At 45.2% G+C, this 20799-nt stretch overlaps 1 protein-coding gene across 3 annotated transcripts in view; it reads left to right on the top strand.

Moving 5' to 3' along the window:
• The first annotated feature begins 556 nt into the window (after nucleotides 1–556).
• The window catches only part of FHL2 (four and a half LIM domains 2), a 38010-nt gene continuing 17767 nt past the window's right edge, over nucleotides 557–20799 (top strand). Inside the window, exons 1-2 of one of the 3 annotated variants that reach the window (XM_044428230.1) lie at nucleotides 557–688; nucleotides 20206–20389. In XM_044428230.1, coding sequence (XP_044284165.1) covers nucleotides 20234–20389 — 156 coding nt within the window. In that variant the 5' untranslated portion in view covers nucleotides 557–688; nucleotides 20206–20233. Of the gene's footprint in view, nucleotides 689–10708; nucleotides 10732–11365; nucleotides 11522–20205; nucleotides 20390–20799 lie in introns of those variants that run through there. The other 2 variants (XM_044428232.1, XM_044428231.1) reach the window with 2 other exon arrangements.

Genomic DNA, 20799 nt, shown 5'->3' with positions numbered 1-20799 from the left:
AATCCTAAGCATAACATCCAAAGACACAGCACTTAATATTACATCTGGCAATGTAACACATAATGAACTGAATCTTGCATCTGATTAAGTTCTAGTCCCCAAAACATCTGCCACAATTGACGTGCCAGTCTTTTAGCACCTCAGACATCATTGCTGATTAGAACCGCTCGGGATCTGCCTTCCACAACAGGCAGAGGCCTTCTGTGAGCAAAAGGTCCGCTTGTGTGGGGAGATCCGCCACACTGCAGCGTGGTGCAGTACTTTCAGAGGTGCAGGGGAGCTGCAGGGGGAGGGGTAAGCGGGGGTCGGCTTCTGCGCCACCGCTCTGGATCCAGCTAACATCTGCGCGTATCCCTGTAGTCATCCCCAGATAACTAGCCTGGCCCTTCCCCTGTGGAAGAGCCACGCAGGCCACACTTGACTGGAGTCAGGCCACGCACTGTTCCCCAGGGGACCCGGCTCCTCTTCACCACGATGCCTTAAAAGGCGAGCGGTTGCAGAGATGCTTCACTTCTTATCACCAAGGCCAGCTGCTTCTTTGGAGTTACTGTATTTATAGCTCATCTGGCAAATGAACTCCTGGCAGTCTAATTGCTAAATACATAGTTGGGGTAATCCAGTAAGGCAATAACTTTCAGCGATTGCCTTTGTGTCCCCTCATTCCCTGCCTGGAAAGTCTTCTAGCAAGGTAAGTGCAGACAGAGAAAGAACACAATCTCTTTCAGCCTGCAATGCTGCTAGGTGGATAAGGATTCTGAAGGGAATATGAGGCTTTTTCTTGTGTCCTACTGAAAAAAACACACAATAGCTCCAGAACAGGAGTCGGGGGATTAATGTTCTGCTTTCCCAGCAGCGATCTTTGCTTGTTTTTGATTTGCTGAAATGAAAGCATTGTCCAGTTGCTGTTCACACCTCAGAGTAGTCTGTGGCACATAGGAAAGGAACGGGACTTCTGAAGTACAGTCCGTTGCATGCCTAGTCAGGCAAAGGATTTAGAGGTACTTATTTCCAGGTAGACTGTAGACTAAGGCTCCAGTCTTGCTTTCTGGACATTTAAGCGCAATGTCTGCATCGACGAATGACAAAGAGATTTGCTATCAAATAGGATTTCCCCGTATATTTCTTGTGACCTGCCCAAGCTGGCTATTGGGCAGCATAGACAGGAAATAGTCATCATCATCATCATCATCATCATCATCATCCATTGCAATACTTGAATACTGCAGTTCTTCGGAGGCAGAGGAACAGGGATTATTTTTAGTTTTAGTTTTCGGTTTGCTTTCTTTATTTCTAACCCATTTTTCAAAATCTTCCTCTTTTCCCAAGCAGCTTCCAAGAAAACAACATTCTGTACGGGTTGTCAGTTTGCAAAATAAACTGGAACATCTCAAAATAAGAGATGGCCCACATACTGTCACCAACATTTAAAAGAGCATTCAAACCCTAGTCCTGAGGCATTTTAGCTACAGATCTGTGCATGCTTACCTGGGCTAGTCCATCCTGCTGAACTTATCACCTTTTTCTTCCTGAATTTATCAGGACTTTCTTCATGCAAAGTGAGCCTGCAAAGGTCAGGTTGGTGCTCTGACAGACTAGGTGTTGGGATAATAGTCTTGGTGCTGAGGAAAATGCTTTTAATTTATTTACATATTTACATTTTCCCCTATGAGAGTGGATATTTGGTAAGTTGAAATGTAAGGCTAGTCACCTATTTGAATAATTTACTTTCTTATGGCCTCTAGAAGATTATTCTGACCAGCTATTTAAACAGCTTTGCATTAGAAGCAATAGCAGTGATAAAAGAGGTGTGTGTGTGGGGGGTGGCTAATCCCGGTGACAAAAGAGGACTTTGTCATAATAACTGTGCCAAGTAGTAGCATTAGCAGCTGCCAAACACCCATTATAAAGTCTTCATCGTACTGAATTGTGTTTTAGAGGGATCTCAAGGGAACACTCTTTCATTTGCAGATTGTTTACATGGGAAGATAGTTTATGAGTATTTATAGATTGTGTAAATTAACATGGTAATTGTTTTTATGTACATTGTGTATTACAATCCTGGAGCCAAAGCTTTCCAAGAGGAAAATACGCATTATCCTAGTTTTAGGTATCAAGATTAGGACTGCCTTGTGGAACCCTCTTAGCTGGGTTGTGGAGGACTTACCATTGAACACAGTGGACCTTACTTCTAACTAATCATGCAGAAGAATACACTGTAAATTTGACAATTTCCAAATCAATGTGCAATATAATAATTTCTAATATAAACAAGTAAATTTCCAAGTATTTTTAAAAACTGGAATAGTTGCTCTTAACCTCCAATTAATTTTCATCCTGAAAAATCAGTCACTTTCATCTGATCCCTAACCCAAATGTCATTACACTGAATTGAGCATGCACATACTGAACTAGCTGGTCAAGCACAACCATTTTTATAGTCTTTTTTCCTCCAATAGGGCAGAGGTCATTAAAGAGATATACACCTACCTCTACATTAAAGAGTGCCTCCAGACTTAGGCCTAAGCAAGATGCAATGCTGTGTCTCAGTAGACATGTCAGGATATATCATCTTCACCTATACCTATACCATCATCTATCTATCTATCTATCTATCTATCTATCTATCTATCTATCTATCTATCTATGTATTCCTCCCCTCTTCTGGACATATCATTCAGGACTACAGCTTAAGGGGAAGGTTTTCATCCCCTTCTGCAGTTCTGACAAAAACTGCTCCTCATGGCTGCAGTTATTGACTATAATTTTAGATATACAGATATTTAAAGAGGAGCTTTCCTTCTAGGACTAGAAGCAGCCATGGGGGAAGTACAAATTTCTTTCGGACTGTGCCATGGGGGTAAAGGGTTAGACCTCCCCTCTCCATTCATTGTAGCTGCAGCAGAAATCAGGAGGAGAGGGGAAAGTGTCTGTTGTAATTTTTAAAACCTCTGACTTGATAGGTCAAAATTAATTTGGCACTTAGCTTTCCATGCATATCCAGTTCAGTGTATATTCAGCTGCAACTAACAGGCACTCAGTGCCAAATGTATCCCTTTCCATTTCCTTGAGCAAACAAGCGTGATTCTTGCATGACTTTAGTATCTGGTTTAATGGGCCCACCAGATTTTCTTTCATTCTCTTGCAGATAAGTTTGGTCAGAGGGTACAAGAAGCCAAACTGTAATGGTGAACAAGGAGCCCCATTCTCAATTGTTTTGCCTTGAAAATTGGTTCTGGCACGACTTCTATCAAAAAAGCATTTTTAGATCAAAACAGCATTTATTTAATGTTGAAGAAAAGTTGCTTTTCATCTTTGGTTTGGAGACAAGTAGTGTTGATCAACAATGGAACATGTCCCACTTCATTATCAGTAATGTTTTTGAGGCAAGAGGAGGTATTTTCCCCCTCACAGGAAAAAGTACCCCTTCCTTCTCTTCTTCCTCCTCTGAAAATAATGCATGCCACACCAGGTGCAGAAGGGCTGTAGACTTGCTATTTTTAAAGAAAGTGGATGATCTCAAGTATTTGTGTTGTTTATAGTTCACAACGTGTGTGATAAAGCAGTTGAATAGTTGTGTGTGTTCGCGTCAAGGCTACGATAAACTTTTTTTTCCTGTGCCGCCATTATCTCAAAGGAATGCTCATTTACTTGAAATTTTGCAGATTTAATTTGAAACAACAAGTACTGAGTATGAGTCATGGAAGAAAGCATTTTGGAAAGCTGCATTCATGCTGAGACAGAAGCATCCAAGTGAGAAAAGCAAACGATTGAGACTGGCCTGCTTCTTCCATCATTGGGGAATCAGTTCTTTATGTCTCAGCAAGTATGTAGCAATGCAAATAGTACCAGCTCTACATGAACCCCTTTTCTCCCTTGGGTTGCTATACAGCAACCTCCTCCTGCTCCTCAGGCCTACTGAATTCTGCCTCCTGTGAGTTCCTGGAGCTCTGCTTCCTTGCCACGGTTGGCAGCTATTTAAGACTGAAGGGACGTTGGCAGACTTCCTCGGTTTACAATGCCTGTTTCTTTATTTACTTATCTCATGTTTTAAATGAATTAGCTGTGCCTCTGGTGTTGGAGGTGGTGTTGTTTAGAAATGAAATGCACATCACCCATTTGCAATCAAGCCAGACATTATTCTTAATAAACTTGTCAAGTGTCATCACGTGCAGCAGAAGCTGTGTCCACAGAAGCACAAACTGTTTATTCGCGTAAGAAGACCAATGGCTATAGCCTAGCTGGGTATGTGCCAAGTCAACTTACAGCAAGACGAGAATTGCCATCATTAATATCCTCTGCATATAATTATGAAGTTTAGGGCTGGACAATTCAGAGGGTATTCCTGCACAGGGTCCCTGTAAGTCCCAGACAACCTGGTAGCAACAAATACTTGTGAATGTACATATTCCTAACAGAGTATTACAGGTGAGGCTTGCATTGTGCAGCTGTATTCTTAATGCACACATGCACACACACGTGTGCAGGGGACTGGCTTGAAATCAAATGGTGCCCAGTGGTTACTTGTGAAACAGTGATCTTCCAAAGTGCATTAGCATTGCCCACACCACAAATTTAAAGCCTTATTTGCAGTCCCATGAAAGGCAACAACTGGCTTCAGTCAGTGAATTAAAAATGACACCCAGCCATTTACACTAAAGGGGCCACATCAGTCAGGTGTTCCTTGCTTTACAACTGGAAAAGGAACCATCCCCATTACCTGCTGCAGTTGTTAGGTGCAGAGATACAGTGCAGCAAGGACTTGCAGAGATGAAGGCTGTACTTTTAGTAGCTCATCTGCTGCCAGCTCAGATTTCTCCACTGCCTCTGAGGTCAGCTGAAATCCTCTCTGTGGCTGGGAAGGAGTGGATTTTCCCAGCAACAATATAATGTTCTCCTTTGAAATGCAAACTATTTAGGGTGGCTTGGTCTTGAGTGGGCAATGCTAGACCCAGCAGCTTTAACAAAAGGTCTCCTGCTTGTTTAGTGGAAATGAAAACTGCTAAGGTAGATGATGTGTTGGTGTGGGTCAAGAAGCTGCCTGGACTTTTGTGCTCTCCTTGGGGCCATGGCTACTGGGGCTGTCCTGATGAGCAGCTGCCCCTGCAAAATGCACCTCTGGTTGAGTGGATGGCTAACAAAAAGCCCGTAACAGATGCCTTCCGGGCCTGAGGCCCCAGGAAGCTGCCTGGACGGTGGGCTTCTAAATCCATCTCTGGACATGACCACATGCATGGATGCATGCAAGCACATTGTGTCTCTCTGGGTGTGGATACACACACACAGGTCTTAGAAAGGAAAAAGTGATGTGGACGTTCACCTTCCTTTTTTGTTTGTGTCTGTGCTTTGGCGTCTTTTCTACCACCGTGTAGGACTAGCTGGGCAACTCAACTGGAACGTTTGCAGGGGGGTGGGGTGCTCCAAGATGCCTCTGATTGTCCATTTGGTGGGGGGTACCTGGTGTTGTTTTATGTTGAAGAGATGGACATGGGAATGAGAGAGGCTTTTTCACATGAGTTTTGCATGACAGACATCAACCATTTCCCTTCTTTGTCTTTTCTAGTAAGCATGGTGTCTTGGGGTAGAAACAGACCAGAAATTTAAACAGAAATACCAGCATGTTTATCATGGGCTGCACAAGCCCAATTGCCTCCTAGCTTTGCAATTTTGGGACAGCCATGCAACCTTGCAAGTCAAATTATGGGTTACTTGTCAGTCTTGCATCTCCCTTCATACTTCAGCAGGTTTTAAGAACCATGTGCACATTTTTTCAGTCACCTTTTTTAAAGGCATAAACGTTTGAAAATAATTGCAAAACTGTTCTAAGAATGAGGCAGCAAAGGAACCTAGTTTACCAAGGACAGTCCTGTATTTTATGGAATCCTCTCTTTTGAAAAGCTATCCAGTCCAAGTCTTTAGTTTAAAGAAATAAAGAAGGGAATGCAGCATCCTTCAAGTTACCTCTCAACAGCATGTAGATGGCAGGCAGAAACAGGCACACCATGTGGTCCTTCCACGCTGTGGAGAGATGCACTGCATCTCTATTTAACTCGCAGTAATTATTTTCCCAGTGGCATCCACACAGGCATATTTGCATAATAAAATTTCTGTGCATATCTCTACCAATCTTTGCCCAAGGGGGGGTGCCTTACCCTGCCTTTCTTATTTTCTTTTGTCAATGTGCAAATGGCTGCTATAAACTGGGGAGAAGGAAGGTGTCCCAGTGACATTATTGTTGCCCACTAATTATACTTTCTGCAGGTGCCATTATTTGTACACACGCAGTTCAATCTGAGCTCCCATCTCCAAAGAAAAGAGGTGTGTCTGGACAGAGAGCAGGGCTGAAGGCACCCCCAAACCAGCCCTGCTACTCTTCGTCTGGCTTCCCCTTGGTCAAACTACACATTATGTTCATTGCATACAGCTGAGGATGTTAGTTATTTAATTTATTAACTCAACAGTAAGTGCAGGTGTGGGGCCCCAATTCAGAATAGGATCACTACGCATGGGAAGAAAAGGATGAATCTTCTCTCCCCATCGTTTTTCACCTAGAATCCCTCCACCGGGCATGTATGCAGGTGTTAAAAAGCCCAAACTACTTGGGTTTCTTTTTTTAAGCTCTGCCCTCACATGGAGACGGTGTTCAGGAAGGATACTGGGGGAAGGTTTAACCCTCCCTTCCTGGAGTGCAGTGGTTCTGATTCAGATTGGGGCTCCACATAGTTACTCCATATTAAATAATGAGATTATCTGCAGCCACTTATGTTTTGGCCCATGTATGCGCACTAAATTGAAGCTGTTGCAAACCACCCAGGAAGCTTTGGCTGTTGGGCAGTATGCTCTCTCCTCTCTCTTTCTCTCTCTCTTTCACACACACACACACCCTAACATGGCAAGTCCTTTGTTGGCCCCCTTCCCTTTCAGGTAGGTTGCCAAGATGCCTCAGGCATTGTGGGAAGTGTTCCCACACAAACTCTTGCACAGGGCAGGTTCATACAACACAACCAGCCCCGATGATTTCCTGCACAGGATGATCTGCTGTCTTGTCCGAGCCCTGCCATGGTATTTCAGCATGATATGTTTGGACTTTAGAAACCACAATAAAGGACAATGGTTTCTTCTATGGTTTCCATGCTTCACCGTGGTTTCTCTGGCATCGTGGCTTCCACAGTCCTGGTATGCAGCTACCACAGTCCCCTGGAAAAAGCAACAGCGGCAAGTGCTGCTCCAGTCAGCCAGTGTGGGATTGAATTTCAGACATAGTGGCTAAAGGGATAAGTGCCAACAGTGGAAGGACCGACCAAAGAGGGTTGAAAGCATGCTAGCATAGAAACCATGTGGTCATCTGTCATCATTGTGCACCATGGAAACCATGCAGAGTAGCTTGCCATGATGTTTGAACCCAGTCGCACAGACACACAAGCAATTCACGGGTCAAACAACATGCTCATGTGTAACTTCCTGCTAACAGTTTAAAATAATAATAAAATAAAAGCAGCCACAAATGTACAGAAGATCTGTTAACTTTTTCACCTTAGATTGTTCTTCTGCTCAACTGCTTGTCCCAGAACCTTTGTCCATGTGAGCAATTATTTAATGGAGTTCTGAACCCTATGAAAAAAGCAAGGAGGTGCTAGGAAGGGAGAGATTTTGAGTGATAAAAACAAGTGGCAAAAAAAGGGTTAAGTACCTCCCCCCCACATCTGCATCTTCCTGTCCCACTTGCCATCTGTTACTGCTGGCTTGTTCCCCACCACCATCCCCAAGACAAAGGAGAGTTACTTTGTGAACCCACACGCCCATTTTAGCAGTGACCATAAAGAAGGCGTAGGGTGGTGGTGGTGGTGGTGGTGGTGGTGAAATGAATATTGTAGTATCTTGATGTTTTAGGGCTATGCCTCTCATTTTTAAAAGGATTCACTGTAAAAGCATTTTAGTTATAATTACAAGATGGATTAAAAAACAAAAATAAGTTGATAAAAAGGTGCTTACCACAAAGTTCATAACAGATGACCTGTGTCTTGACCCGTGATGTGCTCAAGCCCTTTCCTTCGAGTCTCGAGCCAAGTCTCAAGTCTCTACTTTCAAGTCCAAGTCGAGTCTCAAGTCATTGCAAGAAATGTTCGAGCCAAGTCTCAAGACCCCTCTTCATTCCCAAGAGCCAACCCCCTTCCCCTTGCCCCTCCCTCCCACCACCTCCCCCAAGCCAAAATGAGGAGCCGAAGCCTTCCCTTCCCCCTTTGCAACCCCCTCCTCCCCATCCTGCCCCATCCCCTGAAACTCCCTTCCTCCCACCACATGTGCTGGGTTTGTACTTGCCTTCCAGGTTATCCTTCTGCACAGCAAGCCCTGGAGGGACTCGGTCATAAAAAATGTCGACACCTCCAGTCACTCACTCATTGCTCCAGAGCTGAGTCTGAGTCAAGCCACTGACATGACTTGAGTCAAGCCTGGGCGCAAGTCACTTGACCCAGGTCCCCAGCACTGGTTTTGCCCTATGGGCAGAATGTAGCAGGTGGTACACAGATAAAGTGCAACACTCCCTCTAGGGTGTGAGTCAATTGTAATTCTGCTGATAGGTTAAAATCGTGACAGCCAGGGTTGGGAACAATGAGCGCCCACCCCGCTTCCATTCTGCTGGGCATGGAAGAGTCCTGCTCCAAGGAGGCATTCCCCTTACCCCTTGCAACACAACTCACCCCATTCAGCTGGGGCCCCTGATCCTCAGGGTATTGGTTGCAGAGAGTTGGAGGGCCTGTCTGCTTCCATGGTTACACACCATGGAAAAATCTGGATCTGGAGGCAGCCCTGACTCATAGCCACTGAAAGCCTTCTCTTCCATGGATCTGTCTAATTCCTTTTTAAAGCTTTCCACGATGGTGAGTATCACTCCATCTTGAGGCAGTAAATTCTGAAGTTATAACAACATACCGTAAAGTGGAAGAACTTTTTAATGTGACCCACTCCTGGTGTTGGTTTTCTACAAATCTGCAAATACCCCTCTCCTTCAATGGACAGTTTTCACCATGCATGGAAAATGAAAGAGTTCCCTATCTTTATCTGTGGTAACACATCTGAAGGGATTTTTAGTGTACAATGGCAAGAAGGAAAGAATCAACCAGCCTCTTCCCAACCCTCAGGTCATATCTAGTTTGGCTCTCATAAAAAGGTCAGATGATTGACTTGTTTCAGGGTTACAAAGAGCTGCATTGTGGGGTGACCCTAGTGCCCCAGATGCAAACATTTTACTGTAATTTACACATAAACAGTCCTTTCAACTTGTTATTTTATGATGTTGTCATAAAGTACCTGGTCTAAAATGTGTCCAAATTTCAGCTTCCTATATTTTGCACTTTTGTTTTGTTTTTGATAAAAGAAAAATGCCTGGGGTGTCAAATTCACCCCAGAAGCTCCCAAGGAATAGTTGGGCAGTGTGACTGTGACCCTGAACAAAGGCCCTGCAAAAGGCACAGTTCAGATCTTGGTCTCCTTTTAAAGTCAAACCTTCCAGCAAGTAGAATGAAAATGATTTTTACACGCAAAACTATTATTATGCAGAAAGGAGTTGATGTATCTGCCACTGTTATGTAGATTTTCTCAGTTTGCATAGCCTCAGGAAGCATTAAAACAGAAATTACCTCTGCTTGCTGAAGCTGAAAGACATTTTAATGCTGATTGCAACCTCATGAGAGAAAATTTCACCCAGAGCAAAGGTTTTTAGGATTTAGCATTTTTATAGCCTCAGGCACTTTCTGCTGGGGTTCTAAATTCACCCCAGCAGCAAGAAAGGGTATGCAAGGGCTTAGAGTCATAGCCATACCTAGAGCAGACCTACTGGAATCAATTGAACTTAGGCTCGTCATGAATGATTTAAATCCTGTTGATTTCAGCAGTTCTACTCTACTTAAATCTGAACGCAACCCAGCTTGTTTAGCACACCTTCTATTTGCACACACGCAATGTTGTGATGATACCGTGAATGCTTCACAGGACTCAGTTCCCAGCATTCATTGGCTGGAAGGCTTGATAATGAAACAGCTTTGCTGTGGTACTCGTCTTGGCCCGAGACCACTGGCTAGTACTTATTTATTTACTTAAACTTTTTGTAACTTTTACCATTTATTTATTTATTTGTTTGTTTTGCGATTTATATCCTGCCCTTTTCCTACAAAGGGCTCAAGGCAACTTACATCATTCTCCCCCTCCATCTTATCCCCACAACAACAACCCTGTGAGGTAGGTTGGGCTGAGAGTCTGCGACTGGCCCAAAGTCACCCCGTTGGTTCCATGGCCGAGTGGGGACTCGAACCCGGATCACCTGAGTCCCAGTCCCATGCTCTTAACCACACTGGCACTCTGTGAATTGCCCCGCGGTGCTCCCTGAAGTAGCTCCCTTGGCAGCACCCCTGCTTTGCACGCGGAAAGTCCCTGGTTCAATGCCTGGCATGTCCAGGTGGCAGATGCGGGAAGACGTGGCTCAGAACCCCTCCCAATCAGTGAAGACAATACTGAGCCAGGTAGACCTATCTTCTGACTCAGTGTATAAGGGTGCCTCCTATATAGCTGGAAACGTCAGGCGCCTGAGCAAGCTTGCTCTAGTTGCCACAGATGGCAGGCAGTGCAGAAAGCACTGACTGATAACATCATCTTAATTGCCTCATTTATGAACCTACCCGGGTGAGAAGGCACCAGATCAGCAGGAAGGTGTGCCTGTCCATTGGTCCGTCTGCCTGTGTAAGTATGTATTTAAACGCCGGAAGGTTTTTCTGGTGTGGGCAGTCATTGCTTAGCTTGGGTGGCACTGCCTGGAATTCATTTATGTACTTATGACATGGATATCCCACCTGATCCTTGCAGAAGGAGAGAGTCCTCCTCCTCCTCCTCTCTCTTCCATCCTCATAACAACCTGGTGTGGGAGGTTAGGCGGAGAATCCGTGACTGGCTCCAAGTTTCCCGGAAAGTTTCATGGCTGGCTGGCCACTGGAACCCAGCTCTCCGCCAGTCCCAGTCCCACCAGTCCCACCGCCCGCTTCCCAGTCTAGCCCACCCTCTGGCCTCCAGCCTGACGGAGGCTTGCTGCAGACCCTAAGCCAGCAGCGGCGACGGCGAGGCGAGCACACGCGCGCCGTCCAGCGAAGGTGTGGAGCGGTGGCACACGTGCGCGCGCCCCGGCCCGGGAAGCCAGCAGAGCGAGGCGGGGGGTGCGGGAAGGATCCGCTCCCCGCACGCGCGCCCGGCCGCCGGCAGCGCGAGCCGCGACGAGCGAGTGTCTCTGGCGCTTTTGTCTCCTTATATGGTAAAACGAGACACGGGGGGGGGTGTTCGCCGGGCTGCGAAGGCGGACGCTGCTTCCACACGACCCAGACGCCGCGCGGCGATCGCGGAGCTGCCTGCTCGGCGCGAGCGGAGGAGTCCCCGGCCGCTGCGCGCCTCCTCTTCCCGCCGGCCGGTCCCCGTGCCAGCCGCTCATTAATGGATGTGGCTCCCCATCCCAACTCCAGCGGGGACAAATAACGACCTGCCTGTAAGTAGACATCCCCTGTGGGCGCCCGAGGAGCAGCAGCGACCCGGTGGAGACTTTGCGCTGGCTGACGGACAAAAGGCGGTGTTGCAGGACAGGGTGTGAGGTCTGGCTCGCGTAGGAAGAGGAGAAAGCGGCAGACCCGAGTGCCTCTAAGATGCGCCCCCTTCGCCTGCGACGATGGGCGGCAGAAAGAGGCTGGGTCGAGATGCGCGAGGTTTGCCCCTAGGGAAGACCGTGCTGGGTCTGAAGGTAATGTGTGAGCGAGGCGGGAGATGGCATTGTGTCAGTTCGCATCGAGGCTACACAATGCCATGATGGATAATCCTCAGGGAAGAGGGCGCTTTCTTTGCACCTCCCTGGACGCTTCCTGCTTCCTACAGTAACAAAGGAGAGCATTAAATTTTACAGTAGAGGAAACCCAGAAAACAAAGGTAGCCTCGCCTCTGTGCATTTTCTCGCTGACTCTGCCGTGCCACCCCCCTGCCTTCCCTGCCTCTTTCTCTTTCACACACGCCGTTTATGCATAACAAGAAAGGTAGTGCTCTAAATCGTGCCTTGATTTCAAGATGTTTACATAGAACTTACAAATGTGGCTTCCTTCCGCTTCGGTGTTTAATATCTGTAATGGTTCTCAGTATTTGTAACTGAGAAAATACCTTCAAGTCAGTTCAACACTCACGTCTTGGCAACAGTGTTATTTATTTATTAATACGGATATCCGAGGTTTCTACCTAAGCCGGCCTCCAAGGCAGCTTTGAATGTCTTGGTATAGAATCTTATGCATATTTAGGCAGGAAAAAACCCTACAACTCCTAGCATTTTCCTGGCTGGTTCGTGTACTTTCCAGGGCTTGTTAACACAAACATATGATTTAATCTAGATGGAAGAGTTTCCATATTGCCATCTGTTAAAATTACAAGGGATTCATGTATGAAAGGCGACAAATGCTAGGCATACGTAAGAGAACAGAGGGAGTCAGGATGCAATGGAGCAAAAGGATATGAAGTCCTGCTTAAACCAATAAGAATTGAGTACCGGTGCCCTTTAGCACCCTGTGAGCTCAGCGAACTTCGGTGGGTGCGCATCCAGCAACCAGCCTGGTGCTCTTCAGACGTGTTGGGCTACACCTCCCGTTTGCTCAGCCAGCATGGCCAGCTATTCGGATAATGGTCGTGCAGAACAACAGTGCGGATGCAGTCACTTTCCACATATTCTTTCCTCTGCCCATTCCGCTACTTATCACATTAAAAAGTAAGTGGTTTCTCCTTTTGCAAAACGACAAATGAACAGGAGGATGCATTTTCAGAGATGGTATGGAAGGACTGTCTGACTTAAGGTTCAGTATGTCTACTTTGAGACTGGGGAAATCACGATCTACTGCATATACGAAAAGGAACTCATTTTCCAGGACAGAGGCAATCTAGTGAAACTTTTGGAGTCTGGGCTCATCCTACTTTTTAAATCACACACACATGAAAAACAACAGTTCTGGCAACACTGACACCCACAAGTGCTGGGCCAAGGAAGCCACAGCCTTGATGGCTGCCAAGGACAGGACAGTCTGAAGAGCGTTCTTTCATGTGCTGTCAAGTCTTCTCCAGCTTATGGTGACCCTATGGATGAAAGTCCTCCAACATATCCTACCTGGGGCAGCCCTGCGTAGGTGTTCTAAATCCAAGGCTGTGGCTTCCTTTGTGGGCTCAATCCATCTCATGTTTAGTCTTCATTCATTCATAGGGCTGCCATAAGCTGGAGGCGGCTGCATGTAACCAGAGCAGCGGTGTTGAACCAAGCCCACAAGCAATGCCAGTGCCTGCTGTGTCCGAGCAAAGCTGTGGCTGGAGATTTGCCATGGATCAGGCAGCGAGGGTGCGTTCTGGACATCCCCCGGGTGAAATTCCCCAGTGCGGCTTGGTGTACACTCAACGGTCAAACTGAATTCCACGAACTGACAGAAACAGCCGTACTCCCTACAAGTTCACCAAGAGGGCAGGCAGGATATGGCTAGCAGCACTTAAAATCCTGTTTTTCTGCCATGTACTGCTGACAGGTCTCTGACAGTGCCCAAATAAGCATTTGAGAGGTGCCTCTGCATTTCATGTCTGCCTTCCTAGGATGGAAAGAGGAAGGAGGAGTATTGGGTCTTTCTAAAAACCTCCCTGATGAATGAGACTTGGCATCCTCATAGACAAAAATCCTCTGTGCTCTTAGTGTCTGCTTTCCCTCCAAATATTTATCTTAAGAAACAACACTCACAGTTAGCCTGGCTCTGTCATTAATGTGGCCTTCCCAGCCAGGTCTGCAGGTGTGTTGGACTGGGACTCCCATAATTCCTAGCATCACCTTTCTCCCTAGGAATTATGGATGTTGTAGGCTGACACATCTGAAGGGTGACAGGGAAATCACCTTTAATACACCTTTAATTCCTACATGGGATCATCACTCAGCCTTAGACGGTTCTGTCTGTGTTGCTGCTGTTTTAACATAATAATAATATTTCCAGTAAATTAACCCGATCTATCTCAGCTGCTGTGTGTGTTTGTGTGTGTGTGAAAGAGAGAGAGAGAGTTCTGGTGAACAAACTGATGTTATTTTATAAATATTTTCAACATATCTGGACAAATAATTGCACATTGTCGTCATTGACTAACAATTTTGCATTGACCGGGCAGCCAGTGGTCAGGATTCGCACCTTCCAAGTCATGCATACTTAATACTTACATATTTTTACAACTAATGACTGTAAAACTCTACACCAACATAAGTATTGGTTAGTGGCCAAATGCAGCAAACCACAAAATCTGGAGCATTCCTTTCGACTTCTTATAACTGTGGTTTCTGTTTCTTAGCCAAGCACAAAAGAAACTTTCCCCCAAATTTGACTTTCGATATTCCCTAGCAACAGTATTATTTAATTCACTTTTCTCAAGACAGCCCAGGATCTTGTGAATCCCTGGGTGAAATCCAAATCCTTCAGTTGCTCGGTTCTTCCAATCACCCCCTTCTGAAATGGGTGAAACAATTATCTTTGCCGATTGTTGGCATGATAGGGAACTCACTTCAGGAGATCTAAGTTTTTAACTGACATACACAAACCAGAAGGGTCATTGATTATTAAAAAATTGATTAGGAATCAATTGTGCTGAATAGCTGTGTGTACTAAGTAGTTGTATATTTTTTAATTAAAAATGGAATTATGTTCAAAGAAATGGGCTCATCCTAGTTAAGAGGGTTCCTTGCAGGCAGTCATTCACTGTGGCAGGAAAAGCCAGTAGAAGCAAACTCTTTTTCCTTCTGATGCAGGACCAGCATGTGGTACCTAAAGAATTGTACATTATTTCAGTAAATGCATGTCCTGAGGCTCATGTCTGATAAAGTAGCATGATGCAGAGGGTGCATATGTTCCCTTGAAAAATGCCTACAGGTCACAACCTCTCTGCAGCCATTGATGCTGATGAGGGCATGCTGGAGGTGAAGGACTCTTTTGAGTCTGAACACACTAAGGGCTGCGCTGCAAGGGACATTCATGGAGGAAAGGAAAAGTGCCGTGCTCACATGTCGTGCACCAACTGATGTTCCTCGTGCAAAGTACATCTCCCCACCTGGTTTTTGAGTCAGATTGGCAGAATAAAATTTGAAAAGGACTTGTATTATTTGCAGGAGTGGATCAGATGAAATCACTAAGCACCTTCCTCTTGCCCACTGGTTTTCATATTTGCATCCCTACTCTTGCATTAATATTGTGAGCCAAACACAGGGAGAACAACTCCTATTTCCTTTGTAGCTTGTGGTTCCATCTTCAGTGAGCAGAGCTCCCAAACAGAAGACGTAAGGAAACAAGAAGGCCACTGTTACCAGAGTGAAAAATTCCTCTCCCCAAGGACCTGGAGCAGAACTATGTCCATGTGGAAGTATAGCTCAATGGTAGGGCAAATGTTTGGCATGCAGAGCATTCAGTCCTTGGCATCACCCATTAAGCAGCCGGTTCTGGGGTTGCAAGTGACCCATTTCTGTCTCAGCCCTTGGAGAACAGTTGCCAGTCATAGGATGACTACATACAGAAGATAGTCCTCCCTGGAGGGCTGGCACAGGTCCATGCTGCACTCAAAGCCCTTCTGTTTTGGAAGATCTCTGCAATCCAAGCTCAGATAAAGAATCTTAAGAGCAGGCATGTGATCCCCTGGTCCCAGACTTCCACACAATGGTTAAACCATGAGTCCATGCAAATGTTGCTAGATGGAGTCACTGGGGCGGTGGGTGTGGGCTTGGGTGGACTCTGAGGGATGGTGGAGGACAGGCGAGCCTGCAGGAACATTGTTCATGGGGTCGTGGTGGGGTGATGGGTCGGGCATGACTTTGTGACTGTACAAATACATGCAAGTATTGAGCACATTAGTCTCTTTTGGTGAGGCATTTCCTCCTACTTTTTCATGCCAGTTCATAAGTGGCCACCCTAGGCCAAACGGGCAAATTATCTGACCTGGCATAAGGCAGTTTCTTGTATTCTTACCTAGTGAAGTTGTTGTATTACATGTTTGCTCCACCTTTCTTCCTCTTGGAAGGAACCCAAGGCAACTTATAAAGTTCTCCTCCTTTCCATTTTATCCCCCAAAACAACACCCCTGTGTGGTCAAATATGCAGTTCTGGGTTTCCATGATATGAAACATTAAAGAGAACATAAGCACAATGGGGGTTCCCATGGAAAAAAGTCTTCTATTTGTTGGCTCCATCTGTGGAATAACCTTCCACCCTTGTACCTGGCAACTTTGTCGCATTCATGGAGAGACCAGATTACGATCTTTCTCTTTGGAAAGCTTGTAACTCTGCATCCAGTCTTCTGATTATTAGCTTTGTTGCTGGATCTTTGATAGTTTGCATACTTAGCATATTTTGATGTTTTCATTATTTTATTTATTGTTTTGATTGTCAGTTTATTGTTGTTTGATGGGGACTGTTATGATTGTGACCCCCCCACGGGCATCTGTCATTTGGGTGGCATAAATCAAGCCAATCAATAAATATTTAAAAGGAAACGTATGATTATTGAAGGGTGCTGTGGAAGTTCTTCACGAGGTGTACATATTTATATCTGGACACTGCTAACTACCTTATATGCTGCCTTTTCCTGTCAAAAGCATCCCTTTGTCCAGCATCTTAATCCCCTTCCTGTTTGTATGGATGTGTAATTTTGTTTAGAAAAAAGAGGAGAGTTCCTGGAAAAAGGACATCAAGTTCTCCTGAAGCAACTCTCAGTAGCATATCTGCCAGCTACTGGTAGGGGCCTGAAATATGATCCTGATAGTCCAAAGTGCTCCCATGTACAAAAAAAAGACACTGTAAATTTTACAGCTTTTGAAACAATAACAAAAATGCTTTCCAAACACTACTTCTCACATGAATTTATGCCTGCAGATGTTGCAGATACAAATCTTCCATTCTCTCATGAAAGAAAACAAAGAGAAAAAGAAAGATTGTGCATGGGCACTAACCTAAGTCCCAGGCATGTCTTAAAGAGAGAGAGAGAGTGTGTGTGTGCTTGAAAAAATATGAGAGGGAAAATTGAGTTCCTATTTACAACTACATAGTAGGCCAAGGCTAGGTAACATCTGGCCCTCCAGATGTTTTGCTCTACAACTACTATCGGCCCCAGCTGGTGAGGAATGCATGGAGTTGCACCAGTAAATGAAGGCTGCTTTACATAACACTTTAAGTAAAGAGATAGTTGCATAAACAGCTTTCTTGAATTATGTTTTTTATCAGATTTGTACAATGCCTTCCCAGGACCTTAGGTCATCCACCTCTCTGCCTTTTAATCTTCATAATAGCCTTGTAAAACAGGTTAAGCCGTGAGACAGTGGGTGGGTTTGCACAAGCCAGCAACCCACCCTGCAAATAAGCTTACACAATATACATCAGACAGTTTCCCCCAGATCTTCCCTGCCCACCCAAGTCCTTCATCAGGTATTCCAAGGGCTCTTTTGCATTCACTGCTTTCCCCCCTTTCCCTGTTTGCTTTTGAAGACCACTTTTTGTACTCTGTTTGTACAAAAGTGTACAGGACTTTTGCAGCCTCTCCGAGTCAGTGCCTGTAGATGGTTTTGCTACAGCTCAACGGCGGATGGCTCCCCCGCCAGGACATTGCCCAGGCACGGCTTCTCACTTTGGATGCCCAAGGGGGCACACCTCTCATCTGCACTTGCACAAGGCCGGCTCTCTCTCTCTCTCTCTCTCTCTCTTTTTAAGCGATCACAAACCTATCTGTGCCATTTTCTTTCACTGGTTTCTTTCGCAAAAGGGCAGGAGTAGCAAGCAAGCAGTGGCTTCTCCAAAGTGTTGCTTGGGCACCCAGGAACAGCTCCCAAGTCCAAGGGGACTGTCAGCTGGAATGATCACTGGAAAAACGGGATGGAAGGGGGCAAAGGTGTGGCGACATGATTGGTTGAGTCATACGTTAGTTTTGAGAGACAAGATAATGTTCCAGACATCCTTTCAGGCGGCTGCCAAAGACTTTTTACAGGATGGCTAAGTGCCAGGAAGTGAGTGCTGAACCTTTGGCTTAATCATCCCTTCTGACAGTGGTAATACACAGGAACTGTTCTCTGCTCTCTTCCTTCCTGTGCTGGTGACCGATTAGAGATGCAGGGAGAGTGCTGATGGACCTGTGGAGAGCGTTGGGGTTTCCTGGGCTGACAGAGTAGAATCTCCACGTGGCATAAACTATTAGGTATGAGCTTGCTGGTAAGATTCAGATATTGACATTGCCTAAGAGTCAAGGTAGAAGCTGTACGGGGGATCTCTGGCTCCCATGCCTGTTTGCTTGCTGTTTCTGGGTTGAAGGGCATTTGCAGTAAAGGCTCTGCATGTGCAAAAAGCTGCCTAGCACAACTACCTCCCATGACTCTCCCTTTCAAATGCCCTGCTCCCACACTCAATTTTAGTCCCCAAACTGGATTCTGCAATTCAACGTCAACTTGAATGGTTGAGAAATAATGATCAACATGGGGTGTATTTGCCTGGGCTTAGATTCCGAGGTTCTCATGAGAACCTAAACTATGGTTTAAATCTGGTCATTGAAGCATTATGGGTAAACCCCACACAATGTTTTAACTATGGTTAACATACAACCCAACAAGAAACCATGGGCATTACCACACAACAGGGGAAGGAAAATAACAGTTTTCCACCATCCCAAGTATGCCAGTGGCGTGCTGCCAAATTACCATGATTGTTCTCGATGGGTGCAGTATTTTATATTCTCCAAACTTAGCAAGGATGGGAGACAGGTAGAATAAACCAGGTAGACCCACCTACCTCCTGCTTTGCTGTGTCTGGCTAGAGTAATTAAGGTAAAGGAGAACCAACATGGCGTAATGATTAAGAGTACTGGCCTGGGAATCAGGAGATCTGGATTCTCATTCCAACTCAGTCACGAAACTCACTGGATGCCTTTGGCCCAGTCATGGACTCTCCACTTAACCTGCCCTCAGGGTTGTTGCTGTGAGGATAAATGGAGAGGAGAATATTGTAAGCCACCTTGCATTCTTTGCCAGAGAAAGAAGGCAGAGTTTACATAATGTAGTAGTAGCAGCAGCAGTATGAGCAGTAACAGTAGCAATAATAGTTTGGTGTCATACTACCAGCACACACAGAGCAGGAAAATTGGTGATGGTCTCTTCTTTTCCTTCCCCGATTGTGCAAAACCAGTCCATGGATTTTCTTACTCAGTTACTTACTGTGAACAACCCATATTTAAATCATAGTGCAGGGTTTGCACTTAAAAACAATCCACAATTCAGTGACAACCTATAGTCAACTCATACCTTGGACTGTAATTTTATGAGAACCAAGTGAGCATTAAATCTCACTCTCATAAGAAATGTTTTGCTGAATCAGACTTCTGTTTGGGTGTGAGTCAGAAAGAAAGAGTGAGTCAAAATCATTAGCATGGAGAGGACACCCATACCCTTCCCACAATTCTTCCTCTAACATTTGGGAGCTGATGAAGTTTTAGAGTAGTCACACTCAACTGAATGCAATGCTTTGTGCTATCAGAACCACACATGCGTCCCCTCATGTGCACTTACGGTTTTTGAACACTTGACTAGGGCTTAAATTACAGGAAAAAGAGAGTACCTATCAAGTATTTCCTTCTTTTGTTGAGTCACAACAGTAAATGCACCAGTGCTTCCCAAATGATGATGCTATCAATCTGATATTAAAGACCAAATTGAGATCTTGAGTGGTGTCAGGAGGAGACTGATAGATCTGAACCGTAAAAGTGACTCTCAGTGTGTAACCTCAGACAAACTGCCACCTGCAAGCGTCATTGGATGGGGAATAAATTTGGTGTGCAATTTAATGCAAATTGACCTCATTCACTCTTCCTGAACAAATACACAAACTGGAACACAATTATCATTCCATTTTTTGCACTTTTTGAATTTTGTAATGCAGTTCTTTGATCTGCATACAGAAATGTTTGTATTAGGGGAAATTGCGTTAAAATGCCTAGAGATTTTTTTATTAAGCCATACATATTATGAATGCATAATACAACAATTGGTATAAATAAACAAAATACAGAAGAAGAGCTTACACAAGAAGCATCATGCTCATAATATGCTTTCCACCCTGTAGCTCAAAGTTAACACCACTTTAACCGGAGCTGCTTGTTTTCTTGTAGGCAGGCCTTCTAAGTCCTCGATGTCAAAATGACCGAACGCTTTGACTGCCACTACTGCAAAGAGACTCTGTTTGGCAAGAAGTACATCCTGAGGGAAGACAGTCCCTACTGCATCAAGTGCTACGAGAGCCTGTACTCCAATAACTGTGAGGAATGTAAAAAGCCCATTGGCTGTGATTGCAAGGTAGTTTGCATATTATGTTTTATTGGCTGACTTCTTGGGTAAGGGGTCCTGCACACAGACTCTCCAAGTGGTATGCTAAGGACCCTGCAGGAATAGCAAGGTCTAGGAGACAGGCACGTGGTTATCTCTGAGATTAATCCTAGCAAGCGTAGACACATGGAAAGCAATCGGACTTTAATTAGATGAACACTGGAATCAACCCATACCCTGTTCACATGTTGCACTGTTACTGGGCATTTTCACAGTTCTGAGAGAGAGAGAGAGAGAGAGAGAGAGAGAGAGAGAGAGAGAGAGAGAGAGAGTTCTGTGGAGCAGCTGGTCCATACATTCCATTTCTTCTACTCAGAGAACGCCTTGCTGAGGAAAGTGTCATTTTTATTCGCGTGGCTCTCAAAGCAGCCATGCCTGAA

Source organism: Varanus komodoensis, unplaced genomic scaffold, assembly GCF_004798865.1.
Source record: "Varanus komodoensis strain SLA01 unplaced genomic scaffold, ASM479886v1 scaffold2, whole genome shotgun sequence".
Taxonomy (NCBI): Eukaryota; Metazoa; Chordata; class Lepidosauria; order Squamata; family Varanidae; genus Varanus; species Varanus komodoensis.
The sequence above is the reverse complement of the archived record's forward strand: the minus strand, read 5'-3'. Positions and strand labels throughout refer to the sequence as shown.